General features: G+C 40.8%; 1 protein-coding gene across 16 annotated transcripts in view; it reads left to right on the forward strand.

Moving 5' to 3' along the window:
- The window catches only part of LOC104150422 (carbohydrate sulfotransferase 9), a 58506-nt gene extending 45790 nt beyond the window's left edge, over positions 1-12716 (forward strand). For 3 of the 16 annotated variants that reach the window (XM_068945928.1, XM_068945927.1, XM_068945929.1), the window contains 3 exons: positions 5338-5447; positions 7974-8121; positions 8445-11943. In XM_068945928.1, coding sequence (XP_068802029.1) covers positions 8028-8121; positions 8445-9295 — 945 coding nt within the window. In that variant the 5' untranslated portion in view covers positions 5338-5447; positions 7974-8027 and the 3' untranslated portion in view covers positions 9296-11943. Of the gene's footprint in view, positions 1-5276; positions 5448-7973; positions 8122-8444 lie in introns of all 16 variants that reach the window. The other 13 variants (XM_068945923.1, XM_068945920.1, XM_068945916.1 and 10 more) reach the window with 8 other exon arrangements.
- Positions 12717-18184: the final 5468 nt, after the last annotated feature.

Below are 18184 nucleotides of genomic sequence, written 5' to 3' on the forward strand. Positions count from 1 at the left end.
TCAGGTTCCATTTTGCCTTTTTCTGTGTCCTCTTTCTTCTCCTTGCTTTGGTTCTTTTCATCCTCAAATTGGCTCTTGCTTTCTCTCGCCCTTTTGCATGCTGGTTGGTAATAGTTTCTAGCACACTGGCAGCCTAGCTAGTGTCATTTTTTTTCTGTTGGCATCCCAGAAAAGGATTTTAAGGAGTGATTTTTTTAGGTGAAAAATGCAAAAGCTCTGTAGAAGTTTTAGAAGCTTTTTCTGAAGGAGGGAGGCACCATAGGAGCAAGCATGAGCTATTTGTTTGAAAAATTAGTAGTGGAGGGTAGTGGTAGGACTGATCAGAAGGGAAAGTCAAGCTTTTAATGCTGCCTAAAGTGACAGATAAAGAGAAGCCTTGGAAGGCAAGACAGGCAGATAACCAGGGCTGCAATGGAGAACGAGTAGCCAGGGGACAGGTATAAAGAGGTGATGCAATGAGGATGACAAGCAGTTTAGTGATGGCAGTAAGGAAGGTAACTTTGCAACTGTTGAGGCCTGAAAGAAACCTAATGCAGTAATGGAGGTCAGAGGTGACCACAGTCTGGATAAGAGGTTTAGCTGTGTAGCTGTGTTGCAGATTGTGACTTGTACCTGCCTCACTGCTGTGAAGTGCGTTCTACTGTAAGAAACCCCTGTCAGTCTCTTTCTCAGCAGCCCCCAGCTGAAGTCATACGTTGTCCCCTCGCCAAGCTTGTACTCACTTTTATTTAAGAACTTGAAGCCCTTTTTCTGCAAATGAGATACTGTCAGAATCTGGCTCTTGCCAACAAAATGACCCAGATCAGATTATCCTTCTTGCAATGAGCCCTTGGCTCTCTGCAGCCTGCTGGAAGTTCCTGATCTGCTAATGATTTTCCATATTGTGTAGCAGACCAGCCTGTCTGCTCAGACTCACTCCCTCCTGTTCACCATGAGCAGACTGAAACAGGTGGAGCTGTTGATTTGGGTGACCAAGCCTCTTGCTTTTAAAGGGGGGATTCACCCTCTTAGGACCCACAGTCAGACATTCTTCCTGCAAAGCTTGTTTTTCCTGCTGCTTTTTTGTTCTGGTTGTTCGTGTGGGGCTGCTACACGTCACCTCCTCCTCATATGCTGTGTACCCATGTGCATATGGGTATGTGTGTATTCATAGTTGTCTTTTTGAAGGTATTAACAGAGCTTAAGTAGAGAATGTGACCCAATCACTGAGAATGTTATCTGTTTACAGAGGTTTTCTCTGCCTTCCACTGAGCTACCCTACTGGTACATTTTTCGCCTCGGAGTTCAAGTATATCAGGGACACACACAAGTATTGTTACCATTTCATTCTTTTAATCTGGAAAGTCCCACTTATCATGGGGCTGAGTCCCGGGGATCACCCATATGCTCAGCTGTGACCAAGGTCTGTCTTTACCAAAAATTAGCTGGAGGCACACCTCTGTTTGTAAGTTTATCACCAGGAGATTTTAAATCCTTATCAACCTATTTAGTTAGTTTACTTGGAGCAAATAGTATGCTGGTATAACTGATATTAATGTGTTTTTGAACTACGCATATGTGTGTGTATGCACACATACATATATATATATGTGTGTGTGTGTGTGTGTGTGTGTGTGTGTGTGTGTATACATGCATATGAGTTTGTATGTGTATTCTTATACTTGGATAATAGGTGCCATACATAGAGACTTAACATTATGTAACATTTGCTAGGCCACTCTTGATTATCTTTGAAAGGTCCTGGAGATCAGGAGAGGTGCCTGAGGACTGGAAGAAAGCAAATGTCACCCTAGTCTTCAAAAAGGGCAAGAATAAGGACCCAGGGAACTGCAGGCCTGTCAGCCTCACCTCCATCCCTGGAAAGGTGATACAACAGCTCGTCCTGGATGCCATCTCTAAGCATGTGGAGGACAAGAAGGTGATCAGGAGTAGTTAGCACAGATTCACCAAAGGGAAATCATGCTTGACCAATCTGATAGCCTTCTATGATGGGACAACTGGCTGGGTAGATGAGGGGAGAGCAGTGGATGTTGTCTACCTGGACTTTGGCAAGGCTTTTGACACTGTCTCCCATCACATCCTCATAGGCAAGCTCAGGAAGTGCAGGCTGGATGAGTGGACGGTGAGGTGGATTGAGAACTGGCTGGATGGCCGAGCTCAGAGGGTTGTGATCAGCAGTGCAGAGTCTAGTTGGAGGCCTGTAGCTAGCGGTGTCCTCCCAGGGTCAGCACAGGGCCCAGTATTGTTTAACTTATTCATCAGTCACCTGGAGGAAGGGACAGAGTGCCTCTCAGCAAGTCTGCTGATGATACAAAACTAGGAGGAGTGGCTGATACTCCAGAGGGCTGTGCTGCCATTCAGAAGGACCTGGACAGGCTGGAGATATGGGCAGAGGGGAACCTAATGAAGTTTGACAAAGGCAAGTGCAGGGTCCTGTACCTGGGGAGGAATAACCCCGTGCACCAGTACAGGTTGGAGGTTGGCCTGCTGGAAAGTAGCTCTGCCGAGAAGGACCTGGGAGTGCTGGTGGACAACAAGTGAAGCATGAGGCAGCAGTGTGCCCTTGTGGCCAAGAAGGCCAAGGGTCTCCTCAGGTGCATTAGGCAGGTGGAGGGAGGCGATCCTGCCCCTCTCCTCAGCCCTGGTGAGGCCTCACCTGGAGTACTGTGTCCAGTTCTGGGCTCCCCAGTACAAGAGAAACATGGAGGTCCTGGAGCAAGTCCAGCAGAGGGCTACTAAAATGAACAAGGGACTGGAGCATCTCTCCTATGAAGAAAGGCTGAGAGAGCTGAGCCTATTCAGCTCGGAGAAGAGAAGACTGAGGGAAGATCTGATCAATATGTATAAATATGAAGGGAAGGTGTCAAGAGTGTGGGGTGACTCTTCTCAGAGGTGCCCAGTGATAGAACAAGAGGCAACGGGCACAAACCGAAACACAGGCAGTTCTATCTGAACATGAGGAAAAACTTCTTTCCTGTGAGGGTGACAGAGCACTGGAAGAGGTTGCCCAGAGAGGTTGTGGAGTCTCCTTCCCTGGAGATATTCAAAAGCTATCTGGACACAATCCTGGGGCAATGTGCTCTGGGTGACCCTGCTTGAGCAGGGGGGTTGGACTAGATGATCTCCAGAGGTCCCTTCCAACCTCAACCATTCTGTGATTCTGTGATTTCCAATCGTAAGTCTTATAATTGTTTATAAAAGAACCAAAATATTGTTGTTCAGACTTTTTTTTTTTAATACCAGTAAACTGCAGATTTTCAATTAGATGCCTTCAGAGTTTTCAAGAGAAGGATTAGGGAATATGGTATTATGCATTATTGTTTTAATAGTTCAAGGACAGAATGGGGTATTAGTGATACTTATTACAGGCAACGCTATCTAGTCCTTCAGTGCCAGTACATAGTATCTAAGAATAAACCTGTATGGTAGGAGGAAGAATTTCAGTTTGGGTGTGATATGCTAGATCATGTGCTCACATTATTTCAGCATTAAAATATCTTTGGACTGTCTAAATATTTGCTGTTTGAAAGAGGTCTGGATCATGAACATGTGAGTCTATAACAGACCTCATTCTGGTCAGAGGAAAAGGAATTCATTACAGAACCAAAGTTGGTGGTTGGATGGGTGTGAGTGGTTGTGATGTGGCTACATTTTATGCCAGCAGTTAAAGTCCAGATCACTAACAGATATAAATAATGATTACAGAGGGTCTAGTATCACAAAATGGAGAGCAAGTATAAGATAAATTAACCAAGAGAAAGCAATTAAACAGAAAATATATCCAATAGCTGGGGCATGTTTTCTGAGAGCCCCGCAGAAGTACAGTCTTGTCATTGAGGCAGAGAGCTCTACTGGGTCAAAAGAACTAGCCAATACACAGGGGATTCGGAAGTAGGTGGCTAGTCCCTCCCGTATCCTCAGTATAACATACAGAAAAGGGGGATGCTGAAAGCAATCGGTATAAATTAAAAGCAGAAAACTTTCATAAACTCTTAAAGGAAACAAAAAGATGGAGAGAACATCTTCTTAAGAAGACTGAAGAACAAAGATATGATAAGCATATAACACAACTTTTTCGTTTTTGTTTTAAAGAGTGCATATATTAGGAAAAAAAAACTTTATAGTAGATTAGTTGAGAGGGGTGGTAGAATTCAATAGATATTCCTGATTCTATGAGGGCTCCAGGCCTTTTTCTCATCTTGAATGCAAGATTAGATGATTTTTACTGCTTCCTACAGTAATGCATTCTATTTGCCACCATTGTTGGCTTGAGCAATTGCTCTGGTTGCTCTCTTATAAAACTTCATTATGTTATAGCAAATAGATCTCACCAAATTAATTTGATTTTTTTTAAATGGTGATGATAGGTTGATTAAGGTAATGAATTTAACAGAGTAGGCTTGCGTGAAGCATTTGACTCGATACTGCAGCGTGTTTTGTCCGAGAAGCTGGAAAGCTATGAAATCAGCTGGACACACAGTAAAGGCATTAAACACTTGTTAACTGACAGACCTCAAAATCTAACCATCTGGTAGAAAAGTTTCCTAAAGAGTTCTGCCAGAAATGGTTCTACAAGGATCATTCCTCTTACTGCCCTGTTTACTATTTTTAGCAATGTCCAAAAAAAACCCATAAAATAATTTCTGATAAAGTCTGGAGTTGCCGCTAAGATTGGCAGAGCTGTAGATATTAAGCAGTGGCTATGTCTGGTGATCTATAATGATGTGATCTAAAGAATAAGTGTAAACCACCTGTGCAGTATAAGTCTGTATTTAGACTTCGTTTTTCATAAAAAATGAGCACAACTACGACAACAAAGCAGACTAATGCCCTACATTCAGTTTTCAGTATACTGTCCCCTCTTTTGAGATACGTCGGTTCCAAAGAAGCATTCTTTCGCTAGAAGACATTTTGCCTCTTTTTTTTGAGCCCTGTGGTGCTACCTTTCTGTCCTGCCTGTGGGGGCACGTTCTGCTACCCTTTGGATACAGCTAAACTGGAGTGTTTGTTGAGGAGTTGTTGCGTTAATCGATTCATCACACCTTGTGTGAGGAGTGCCTTGTAGTTATCCAGTCACCTTAAATCACGCTTAGTTCAAGGCAGGCCAAAGTAAAACGCAAATAAAAGTATTTATTCATTACTTCTAAAATAGACAACACAGTTAACGAATATCTATAAAAAACAGAAGAAATAGATGGAAAAGTATATTTGATCTACTAAGACAGTAGATATGTAACTAAATTTTTTTTGTTTGTTTTTTGTTTTTTCATTTCCAGGTTATTTGTTCCTCTTCCAAAAAGATGGATCTCAGAATTTCCTTTCTTGCCTATGCCTCAGGTTGCCTTTAGGTGATTCTTGTCATTGGGTCCTTCCATTATACAGAACTTATTGCCAGGAATTCCCATCAGAAAACACCCTCAGAAGCATCCTCAGAACTTCACCACCAGGTAGCTTCTCCAAATCATCAGTCTGACCCAGTTTCCTTCTTGGTTGAGGATGTCAGCTCTTGCAGCAAGTCTGCACTCTAAAGTGTCCTAAGGGATTCAGACAGATTTAATCTTTCACTTTGGAGTTTGTTCTATTCCCTCCCTACCCAGGAGGCAGCCTGGCCATTCTCCTGAATTAAAATAAGGATTTTTTTGCTTCCACAAATATACAAATGTCTCTTTTTGAGGAGAGGAGAGGAGTTGTCTCCTATATTTGACTAGTTTGTAAACAGCTTCTTTGCCTCTAGGAGGCAAAACTTTCCTGTTTCCCTCTGGTGTCTCAGTGACATGTTTCAGCATGAAATGTCTTACAGTGGACCCTATAAAAATCATTCTATAATCATTCTATTCTATTCTATTCTAAATCATTCTATTCTATAAAAATCATTTCATTAACAAATATGCATGATACAAATATCTGAATAGGATAAATGAATCTAGCTCGTTTTCTTGTTCCTGACGGAGACATCTATAATAGCGATAACCACTCTGAGGTGACGATTTCAGGGTGACTGATGCCTAACCTCTTTCTCTGAAGTATACGCTAACAAGAAATCCCTGTACAGGATCATTTAATGTCATACGCATTTTAATTGCCACAAAGTGTGAAACTGTGCTTTTGAATACTTCTGGAAAAGAATAAGAAGGTGTCACTTGGTCTCAGACCCGGTGAGATCAATGAACAGTTTCAGACTGACTTCAGCTGGCTTTGAAAAAAGGCCTTGATGCATAAGAAGGCAATAGTGAAGGGAGAACTTGACATGCAGTGAAGAAAAAGTTAAACAGAAGGGTCAAAGGTCAACCCATATTTTTTCTTGTAGCCTTTTTTCTTGTAGCCTCTTGCTGCTCTTGCAGCCGAGCAGATGCAAAAGTATTGGCTACGTAAAGGAGAGCACGTTTAAGCACTGCCTTCATTTGAGTGTGTGTAAACGCTAAATCATTTCAGTATTCATTCAAATGAATGCAATATAAATACAAGTAAAATACTTAACGTATAATTGTGGACTAGTACATGTCTGTGCTTACAAGTCAGAAATAGTGAACAGTCATCCCTCTTTCTTTCTAAGGTCATACCTACACTAAGAGAGAACTGATTCTTAGTAATGCTCCTAACTATATGAGTTTAAATGAAGATGTGTGGCAAGAGTATGTGGTATAAAAAAAAACACCCCTCAGGCCTGAAAGAAAGCAGCTGTGTTGTACAAGTTCATTTGCAGTGGTATAACTGAAGTAAGGTAGTTATATCTATACTGCTGCTTCATAACACACGTGAAATCTGTCTCCATAATTCCAGCTTAGGTTTATGTACATCCACACTGTTGGGAGGACCCCAAATAACTTTCTGGTTGTGTTATATCTTTGTGAAAATAAAAACAGCAAAGGTGAAGTCACATCCTTGAGAAATCCAGGTGATGATGCTTTTGTTACCAAGGAAGTGCAGGGTGAAAAACTTACACAAAAGGCAAAACAATGTGTCTTGACTTTTTTGGCAGTGCAGATTTTATGGGTCAAAAATAGAATGTCATGTTGAGAAGCAATTAGGTTTTTCACTTAATTTTGCTATGCCAGGAAAAAATGTGATGAGCAGCTGGCTGATGGAGAGCTTCCTAGTGGGGACGATACCGTAAGGCTGCACAGAAGAATTAAGAGCTCTACCTCCAGGCAGCACTAGGGGACAGAACAAGGGAATGCAGGGGAAGGAGTACATTCAGAGTAGCGCACTGCATTAGCCTGCTCTCATCTTTTATCTATGAACATGGGATGTCTCTGTTTCTTCTGTATGCTTTCTTCCATAGTGCACCTTTTTTTGAACATTTCCTGCAGTCCTGTGTGCTGCAGCAGCAGCAGATGTGTGCTGTGCAGTCTTTGGGATAGAGAAAGTAGGAGAGTGAATCTGTTGCTTAGTAGTTTGGATTCTCAGCTGGAACATGAAACAGTTTCTGCTGCAGAGAATATTGATTTAGTTTTACCAAGTGGAAAGCTTCGGTGAGAGAGATGAGAAGAATCACATCCTAAATCCATCGTAAGCTTATAAATAGGGCTTCTCCAAATTAAGGAAAACTTGTTTGTATTACCTGTAAGGTGTGTGCTTTTTTTTTTTTTTTTTAAACAGATCTCTATAATCCTATGTGAGGTTGTTATTATTATACAGTGCAAAGGGGTAGAAGATTTTCCTTGGCAGAAGCACCACCTTTAAATGAGGAAGAGGGAGGAGTACTTACTCATGCATGGCTCTTTATTCTGAGAAAGAAGGAACTTCTATTCTTGTAATCATTTAAAACGGTCATATTATTTGTTTGGTCTGGTTTAACAGTATAATTATGGTGAGTCTTTTTCATAGTAGAATGAAAAGGCTCTTACCAAAGCCTATATTTTTTAGGGCTTGAAAGGTCTTTCCACTATCTTAAATTCTGTAGATGATACCATGTCATTTCTGTTGTATCAGTCATACAAAATCTAACCTGTATTACATTTTCTTGTTGACAGAAAGGCAGATTCCCAGTTAAGAGACTACATCATCGTCCTTCCTGTGAAAATAATATGAACCAGAAGGTGTTAGTTTTCCTCCTCCCAAACTTTCTGTTTGGGATATTTCTTTTTGGGTTATCTTATAAGAGACAAAGAAACCTATCCGGTGAGTAAAGAATTTACCAACAGAAAGACTTAAAGGTTTTTAGAACCAGGGCCATCCTTCCCAGATGTGTTGAAAAGTAACTATATAGCCCAAGTGATAAAAACACTGCTAGGAAAATATCTAAGGCCCTGTCACTTCACCTGTGATAGCTATCTTAGCAATGTATGGGAAGAACATTACAAAAAACACTTAACATTAGGTGTGTTTGATCATTAGTTTTGGTATGTTGGTAGGTAGATTGAATGCTATGGTTGTCACAGTGAAGAAAATAATTGTATGAGTTTCTTTCACACTAATTGTTTAAATGTCTTTGCTGGTTGCAGGTTCTTTTCCTGATCGCATTGAAGATTGGCTGGTGACTCAAAATGTTCGCAAAAACACACTGGCTTCTGTCTGCCTGGAGAAACACCTTCTTAAATCAAGAAGCAAATTGGATTTTCATATTGCAAACCATCTCTTTGTGGAGCATAAACATAAACTAATCTACTGTGAGGTTCCCAAGGTAGGCTGCTCCAACTGGAAGAGAACTATTTTTCTTCTCCAAGGAGACTTGAACGTGAAAGCTGCTGAAATTGAGCACGACCACATTCACAGAACCTCGCTGATCAAAAAACTGACGTCTTACCCTCCTGCCGAACAAAATGAATTTCTAAACAACTACACGAAAGTGATGTTCACCAGACATCCCTTGGAACGGCTGGTTTCAGCTTACAGAGACAAGCTTCTGCACTCTGAGCCATTCTATAGTATCACTGTTGCAAATGAGATTAGGGCCATGTTCAGAAAGAATCAAAATTCTTCTGAAAAAGTGAGTTTCCAAGAGTTTGTCAACTTTATTATAAAAAAAAAACCAGACACTCTAGATATCCACTGGAAGCCAATGTTTCTGCTCTGTGATCCTTGCAACATTCACTACGATGTCCTGGGCAAGTATGAAACTCTAGGGTTAGATTCTGAGCATGTTCTGAAGATCGTTGGAGCACCAGAGAGCCTGCACTACCCCAGCTTGAAGAGGTATAGCTCAGAGAAACGAACTACTGATGATATCACCTTGGAGTATCTCAGACAATTGAGCTCAGAGCAAATTGAGAAGATCAAAAAATTGTATCAAATGGATTTTTTATTGTTCAATTATACTATGAAATATGAAGATTATTTTTCCCTGGAAAGCTAATTTAGTTTAAACAAGAGGGCCATTTTTGTGCAAAATGGGCTGAACTTATCCCCACAGGTGCTTTATAGACGGGTTAGCAGTGACTGCTGCTGAGATTTTACTGGTGTTATGAAACATGATTTTATTCATCCTAGGCACCCTTATAGCAAATCTCTGCGATGATCTGTTGTACAGTGCTTCATCTACGTGATAGGATTTTCTTCTGTCGATCATTAATCGGATATGTTTATTTCATTAAGACTGTTCATAAATGATAGATTTTGGTCTGTTGGGAAGAGGTGGGGAAAGGACAAAAATGTTATGTTTTTCACAATGGATATTTTATAACATCTTTTTTATATGAGTGATTTTAATTTTTGATTAGAAAAAGACATACAAAACAATAAATAATCTACTTTAGAATCAAATCAGCCTTTTTCTGTAAGAGCCTCAATCATGAATCCTATAGGAAAGCAGCAGATAACTTCAGATGTTTGGAGGTGCATTACACAGAACTTAAATCCTCACTCTATTCCCCTCTGGCAGTGTTCTTATCACAGCTGACCAGCCTCTTCCCTGAGGAAGTATAGTTGGCAGTGATCCAACCAGGCCTTCCTCTGTGTCTCTTCAAAATCTTCTGATGAGTGTGTCTTGTGTTCCTGGTATCTTTGCAAATTGTCTTCACCACCTTTGTCAGCGTTATGTTCAGAGGGAAACTCTTTCTTAGAGAGGCAGGTAGAGGCACCTAGACTGTACAGCTGGAGTGAGGCAGGATCTGAAATGTTAGTGAAAACCAAACTCTCTTACCCGCTCTTCAGAAGCGCTGGTCAGTCAATCTACTGACTGGCCAGGCAGCACAAGAATGAAAGTGTTTGGGCTTTCCCCGTTTGTGCATGCTGGAAGCCATGAGGACTGGGGACTAACCTGACTGTGGTATTTAATTGAAGGTATGTAACCCACTGTCATACATTTGTTCTGCCTCTTGCTTTCTTGCCTCTCAGCAGGTTATGAGTGCAAATTAATTGCAGAATTATGGTGAGGGGAGCAATGAAGCACTTGGATAATAGTTTGAGCAATTTCTCCCATTTTTTGTTTTCCTAGGGTAGCTCTGGTTTTATGTCATTGGGGGGTCTATAATTGCTCCTTTGTTAAGAATGATATTTGTTCAATTTTTTTTTTTTTGAAAATCTATGGCCTAGTCACATTGAAAATTAATTAGTGACCATGTTAACTGTAGCAGGTTTTAGAAACTATCTGTTAATATTAGCACCACCATTTGGGTGTGTCAGTCTCCCTGAAGCTAATTTGAAAATGCCTCAAATCCCACTCTCTCAAATGCAGCTAATTCCTATCAGCTTTGTCCGCAAACGTACTAAGGCTGGCAGGTTAGTTTTGGATGCAGAGCTGGCTACCAGCTTCTCAGTTGCATAGAAAAGGACAAAACAATTTAGTTACACTGCAGCTACCTAGCTGCACAGCTAATCCCACCAACAGCATGGCCAGGGAAGGTGGGAAAGGGGACTGGGACAAATGGATGGGATGGGCTTTGAGTCATGAGTGTGGCGGGGAGAGTTCCTGTGTAGGGAGGGAATTGAGAATGGGATGCAGGAGCAATCAACCTGAGAGGGAAGATGAAGTGATATATTGGTCATCAGCTGGTGACAGAACTGATGAGACTCTGGGGACAGGCAGAGGCAGAGGAAGAAGCTCTGTGCATCGCTCCTCAATGGCAGATGGTACGCAAAGCTAAGGATTGCCTTTCAGGAGACCTGGCAGCTTTTGCATGGCTGACTAATCCATGAATGGTGCAGCTTTGGGACAGGAAGAGAAGATCCAAAGTGGGACAGGAAGAGATCCAAAGTGAGAAGACCAAGTAAGCACACTGAAACAAATTTAAAAAAAAAATAGCTCATGATTTTCTACGGAGGGATTCATAGTTCCGGATCCTACCCTTGCCACCCCCATATTTGGTGTCCCGACAGTCCTGCTGTCCCTCAGTAGAGAATTGCTCATATCTCCCTGAGACCCCTGAATTTCATATGGATTTTTCACTTTTTAGTTGTGCTGAGGCAAGGGAAGCTGAAAATGACGCCTAGCAAAAGTAAGCCTATGCAGTGGGATGGTTTCTCTCTGTCACTTTCCTGAATCGGAATTGGCACCATCTCTGGCTATGCGCTTCTCCTGTCTTTCACCAAATCATGCAGAGGAAGAAGAGGGAGGAGAATGAGGTTTGCCTTATAACCTCCTTCTACATGTTAGGTTCCTCCTGAGTTGTAACCCTCAGCAAAGATACTTTTATTTTCTGGCACTGCCAGCCAGTCTGGGAAAGGTCTGAAGAAATAATACTGAAGAGGTTTGAGAGGTGTCTTTGGTATCATTACTCTTTGTTAATGCTCCCTTCCAGTTTCTTGCTGTTGTATTTGACTGGCTTCCTGGATCTTATTTCCTCTTTCACACAGCATCCTGTATTCTTCCTCCAGTGGCGGTAGAAAAGAGATGGCTAGTTCAGTCATTGCAGATGCAGGTCAGTAACAGAAGGCTATTTTTGCTGCAGAAAAATCTCTAACTTTTAATGACAGAATGTCAGATTTTGGCATTTACCTGTAGGAAATTTTCAGCAGCATATGTCCCTGAACCACTGACAGCTGTACTGCTGTTTAGTCAGTGCAGTTCCCAAAAAAAAAAAAAAAACTTTGCAGAAGATGTGTGTATGTGTGTGTGTATGCACATATAACAACAGATGTTTTAGAAAGCAATATTGTACAAGAACGGTTATCAAGGTTATGTGTTATCAAGATAAAACTAACAAAACGAGAATATTAAGTTGTTATCTGTTGGAAAACAGAAAATAAAAATATCCATCACCTTGTAAAGGACCTTGTAGCATTCTCTTACAGGCCTTTTTTCATGCTCAGATTGAGTTACCAGTTGTCCTTATCTACAAGTTTTGGAAGACCTAGCAAAATCCCCACTGAAGAATACAGCACAGGGGTGCACAAGAAATCTCTAAGGTATTTAAGGCTTAGTTAAAGAAAAGAAGCAAACTTGTTAATGTTGTAACACCTTAGCTACCTGTTACTGCCACTGCATTAAAACTGCCGCATGTTACTTCACACAGAATCACAGAGCAACATTTTAGCAAGGTGTATGAAGTACTGATAGAGGTAGATAGACTCTGCTCCTCTCAGAGCAGGAGCTGCCCCTGCCCTGAGAGCAGCTGCATGTGTTCACACCATACAGCAAAACTGGAGGGGGATGTTGTGCCCGAAAGGCACTTGTTCTAGTTGGATCCCATATATCCATTTAATAAGCTGCTGTATGCAATTGGTACTCCAATCACTTGACTGATTTCTTCTGATTTTATATCATATTTGCCCGTGATACAACTATTGCTATGTTTCATTTTTAGTTACCATAATAAACAGTAGCAGGTTAACACAGTAATGTATTTGTTCATCCTTCTCTGTAACAACTATTGTAAAAAAAACCAAAACAAAACTGGGCTGTTCCATCAGATCATAACAGAGATCACAAGCTATTGGACAACAATAAATTCAAAGCCATTGATTCTGCTTAAATATATTCATAAGAAAGTATCTCACAAGTTTTTTAAACAGTTTAAAGAATTAGCAAATAGTAACAGACATTCCAGTTTTGGGAAAAAGTGGAGCTAAGCTGGGAAAGAAAGAGAGAAAGAGAGAAAAAACAGAGAGAAGAGAGAAAGAAAGAGAGAGAGAAAAATTTGTGAAGTCAAATTCGCAGCTTTCTTATAAGTCTTCTCATTAGCAGTGAGAAAATAAGGGAGCATCTTCCCATCCTTATGGATATCCACACACACATATCCTTTCAGGAGAAGTATCTACAAACCTGACATCACACCCCTTCATGAAGGAATAATAGATCCAAGAGTTGGTCAGTGTATACCAACAGTAGAGGCAATGTCATCAATAATCCACTTAACCAGACGTTTCCTTCGCTTAAAAATCATGTGATGCCATTAAGTAGTCTTAATTTTTCATACAGTTTTGAATGTGGGTCTTAAAACAACAAGTAAACAGAGATTAGTGGTTTCTTGTTCAGAAAACCTCTAAAACACAGTAAATCATGCAGATGGGAGAACGCCATGAGGAATGACACAACTTCAAGCATTCACTGCTACAGAAAAGCTTCCTTTGACCAAGCGGAAGAATACAAAGTAAGTATGACCTGTGCAAGTCACAGCTACTTGTAACAAATGAGAGGCCTGCCAGCTCAAAACTAAAAGGTGATTGTATGTTCGTATTCAGAATCTTAATACTTCTAAAGCTTTAAGCTGTACAGTCTCCAGTTTTCTTGCTTTGCCTTTCTTTGGGTCTATCCAGTTCCAGGCTGACAGCTATGACTGGAAAATAAATGGAAAGAAAAGCACAGTAATGGCCACCTATAGCAGTGTAGGCCTGGCATGTTTTCTTCCTGTCACAGCATTTCTTATCTCCCTTCCTTCATACTCAGAATTTTAAGCTAGGTCATGCTCCAGTGTAAAATAAAAAGTTAATAAATTAAATAGTTTACATAATTATAAAGTTTATATGAACTAAATTAGAATAAGCAGAGGATTTACTTAATAGGAGAATTGTCTGAAATTTCAGGAAGTTTTTCTTGAAGTTTTGATGGGGTATTGAATGTACACAGAAGGTATATTGCTATAATGCTGTTTCCAATACGAATTCTTTTTAAAGAAAAAGTTCAAGAGCTCATAAACCTCACTCAGTCTCAATTAAAATTACAATGAATCAATAAATGCAAAGTGTGTGATACATCATAGCATCAGGTCTGTGAAATGAAGGCAGCTTAGCACGATTTCCACACTGCCCATATTTGTATCACCTTTGTTCACAACCATAGAACATTTTCTTGTGTTGCTTTAAACCTCCAGGGTTCTTCCTTCGGCTTTTCCTAGAGATATATCAAAACTTAGCAAGATTAAAGGGCTTCCTTAAAAATTCCCATCATCCCACTCTCCAGAGACATTGTTCATAAGATCACACATTGTTTGTGGTGTCCCACAAAAGGACTAGAGTCCAACCATCATTGCAGTTTAGAGCAGAACTTAGCATAGGTGCCCAAAGCCTCGTAGGCATACTCTGGTTTGTATTTCTCAAATTTAGCATAGGTATGGGGAAAGCTTTTATACTTACAAATCTATGACTAATATCCCTACTCCCACCTCACTTCCTTACATTGTACCCCCTTTTTTCCCAGCCTCCTTCTTCAGTGTTCACCTGAAATGCATGCCTGGTCTCCTGCTGAGTTCCCACAGTTGGGGGGGACCACACAGTAGATGCTGACTTACTCAGGCGTGGGTTGTTGCCAGGTGCGAGTTGCTGGATATACTGCAACTATTGTAAGCTGGCCCTGAAAAAGTTTTTCAAACACCTGTTCCACAAGCAAGATATTAATATAAGGTGAGATGTCAATATAAAGTGAAAGAAGTTTTGAAGGCATTTTTCCTGAAAATAAGCTCATCTTCTGTTCAGATGGTAGGCAAGGGAGAAACCTAATTTTGAGTTCATTGTCATCATCAAGTCTCAGAGGCCCCAAGTAATTATAAACCAAAAAAAAAAAAAAAAAGGAAATTCTCTTTCATTAGCAGCCAGCGTTCTTTTCAGGGTTAAATCTTGTTTACCGCAGAGATTGGCTAAGGCTTGTCTCCAGAGGTATCTACATGGTAAGGACTTCCTTGAAACTTCTAGCTTTTGATAAGCATAAAAATGTGATGAAGTTGGGAAAGAATCCATCTGCCATCTGCCATCAAACAATTGATTTTTGGGTCTATCCAGTCTGACAGCCTAGGTAAGAAATAAAGAAAAGGGAGAAATCAATCTAGTTAATACAAACAAATTATTATCCTAAAGGTTGTTGATTTTACTTGGTAGCCTGATAGTATGTGGGGCTGAAGGTAATATTTTGTGTTTGTTCATTAGGTTGCTATTTGGAAGGCTGAGATTATGGCTTTGGCATTTTGGTTTGCAGCACAGCAGCTACTACTACAGGTAGAGCCTTTTTTGGGTTTGTATTTTTTAAATAAAGGGACATAACAATGCTTTTATTCATAGTAGTATTCTTTGTTGCTATACAGAGCCAGACACCCACATAAATGCATACCCTGTCAGAATTTGGATTTGTTCCATTAAGTTCTTGTTGCTCTTGTTTACATGATGTATGATTCTCAGGAGTACGCTGTCTCACTGCTGGCAGCTGACTGGGTGCTATGTGTTAGGCATTTATTACAGCCTGTGCCAAAGCTTCGCGTTCCGCTCAATTTTTCAGGTTTTGTTTGTGTCTGAAACAGATCTTATACTCTACACTCTGCAAACTGCAGGGTTAGGAGTTGTTGAGAATATTTAATCATTCTAAAATTATAATAATATGAATAAATAATAGTTCCAAAATAGATATTTTAATTATTTATTTTGTGTGTAAATTGCTCTATAAATTCTTCATGCAATTTTTTTTAAAGTCCTGCAGCTTTAGTACAGAGCATATATTGCAATTCTTATTTGCTTTGCTTCATTTTTTTCCTAATTTATGTTCTAATAAATTATAGGTTTTGTAAGTTTAAAAGCTTTTCAGTCTTTTAGGGCAGCTCACTGTAAAGCAAATGTCGAATTAGCTGTTCCTTAAAGGCCCTTAACCTGGACATGCATCACACCCTGTAATAACAGTTCACAATTTAAATTTATCATTGATGAGGAAGGTGTCTATAGGGATGATAATGACCTTGTGGTATTTGAAAGGTAAAATATATAAACAAATAAACAAATCAACACATCAAAGAATATTTCCTCCTCTCCCTCTCAGGACAGGATACGACAAATACGTGCATCTCTATCTGAAAGCAAGGGAAGGATTACCAGTTATTGGTAATATTTTACAGGGTTGTTTTACAGTGCTTCATATTCCTGTCTCTGTATGGAAACTCCCACAGGACATTCCTCCAGGGTAGGAAATGTCTGGACTCCAAGATGCATGGCAACACTTTCGTGTAAAGGTATGTGGCAAGCTGATTCTTATCCTTATACAACATGAGATTAACCCAGCCAGAGGAGTGAACAGCGCCTGAACATGGCTTATCCTACAGGTAGGTATCTATCTGGAGTACCTTCCAGAATTGAATTGCCTTAGCCTGAAGAGGGCTTTAGATCTAAATATTTCTCTTCTGCATTTAGCGCTTTATTCAGAAAAGTGAAGTTGCTCACTGTGGCTGCTGAGTTTTGGGGAAATCCTGGACTTGCCGCAGTGAGACAAGTGTGCCTTGAGCACACTGACTGTCAAGACTAACTCAAGAGCTGTGAGCACAGGATTGTCCAGGCTGGAGATTTCCAGTGGGCATAGGCAGGCAGTGCTACCAGTCTGCACAAGTGCCACAGCAGTACTTCAAGCATCTCTGAAAATGCATTGATGAAATTTTTGGTGCCCAAAGTATAGATGGAAGATTTGAAGGTCTGTGTTCTTGAACTCAGTTGCTTACCGCCTGCATCCTCCCTTTTAGGAGATTGGCTAGAACTTGTGGTCTTTCAAGCATTCATTGCATCAGCTGTGAATCTAGTAATGGAAGTTTATCTGGAATAAACCTACTAAGCATAATGACAGTGCTTTCTTCTCCTCTCCTCTCTTTGAGAAATGAAGAGCTAATAGAGGGCTCCACAACGCCTTGAGCCTAGGAGAGGAAAACTGGGAAATCCAAGCAGAATCCTCTTACTGAAGTGTGCAACGGCCCCTGGGACCCCAGCAAGGGCCAGAAATGGAAGTGTTTAGAACAAGAAACCTGAGAATCACAGCCCTGGCACTGCTGCTCCTTGGTGTGGGGCTTGTCACAATAAGCACTGATTAATATCAAGATCTCACTGGCTTTTAAATTCTGCTCTATAATTAGACACACACTCATCTGACCCATCTTTGTCAAATGTTTGGGATGCCAGATCTGACTGTACTTCACCTTTTCTAGAAGGGTTTTTGGTGGAATTGCTGGAGGAGTTGACGTTGGCATTTAGTAGTTTTCTACTGATATGTGTAATTTAACTCCCTTGAGTCTTTCTGCAAAGATTCCTCCTAGAAACCTTAGAAAATGAGCCTGGAAGGGACTTGAAGAGACCATCTATTCCAGGATTTATTAGCTCTCATTTGTTAGCTCATGGCCAACCAATGCCCTAGTGCCCTGCTAAATTTCCTGATTTTGATGGAGGCACATGGCAGCAATACCACCAGCTGCCTGCATCTGCCTGGCACAGCCACTTGCACCCCCATTTGTTGATGGGGCAAACAACAGCAGCGAGTAAAAGGTTCAGCCCCTTAATCCCTTGCAAATCCTGACAAGGAAGACGGGGACGCATTGCAAGCATGCTGTGGAGCCATATGAGGTCCTATTGGTGGTGATCAGGCCATTAAAAACCTTCTCAAAAACCTGAAAAGGCTGAGAGGTTTTGGTAGATGTTGCTGAGGCAGAATCAGTGAGAATCTCTCCTGACAGAGGTCTGACACACTTATTCTTCAAAGCTTCCCATGGCTGACTTTCCACAACCCTCTCAGCCCTTTGTAGGCTGAGCGAGTTTTCTCAGGCTTTCCATACTTGTTACATTTTGCAGAACTCATCTTTGCTGCTCTCCTCTGAATTCTCTCCAGTTCCAGATGGTCTCTGTCTTTCCTGAAGGAAGTGCCCAAAGCTGGGTGCAATCCTGTGACTTTACCAGTGCTGCATAGATTGAAAGACTGAACTCAGGTATGTTATATACCAAACACCCATTTGTGTGATTTCACTGTCATGGCTATGCTGATTCTTCACCTCTCAGGTTTGTTAGACTGAACCATGGTCCTGAATCCAGGACCTGAGACCTGGATTCCAATTCAAGCTTTTGAATTTGGAGCTGTTGA

Source organism: Struthio camelus, chromosome 5, assembly GCF_040807025.1.
Source record: "Struthio camelus isolate bStrCam1 chromosome 5, bStrCam1.hap1, whole genome shotgun sequence".
Classification (NCBI taxonomy): Eukaryota; Metazoa; Chordata; class Aves; order Struthioniformes; family Struthionidae; genus Struthio; species Struthio camelus.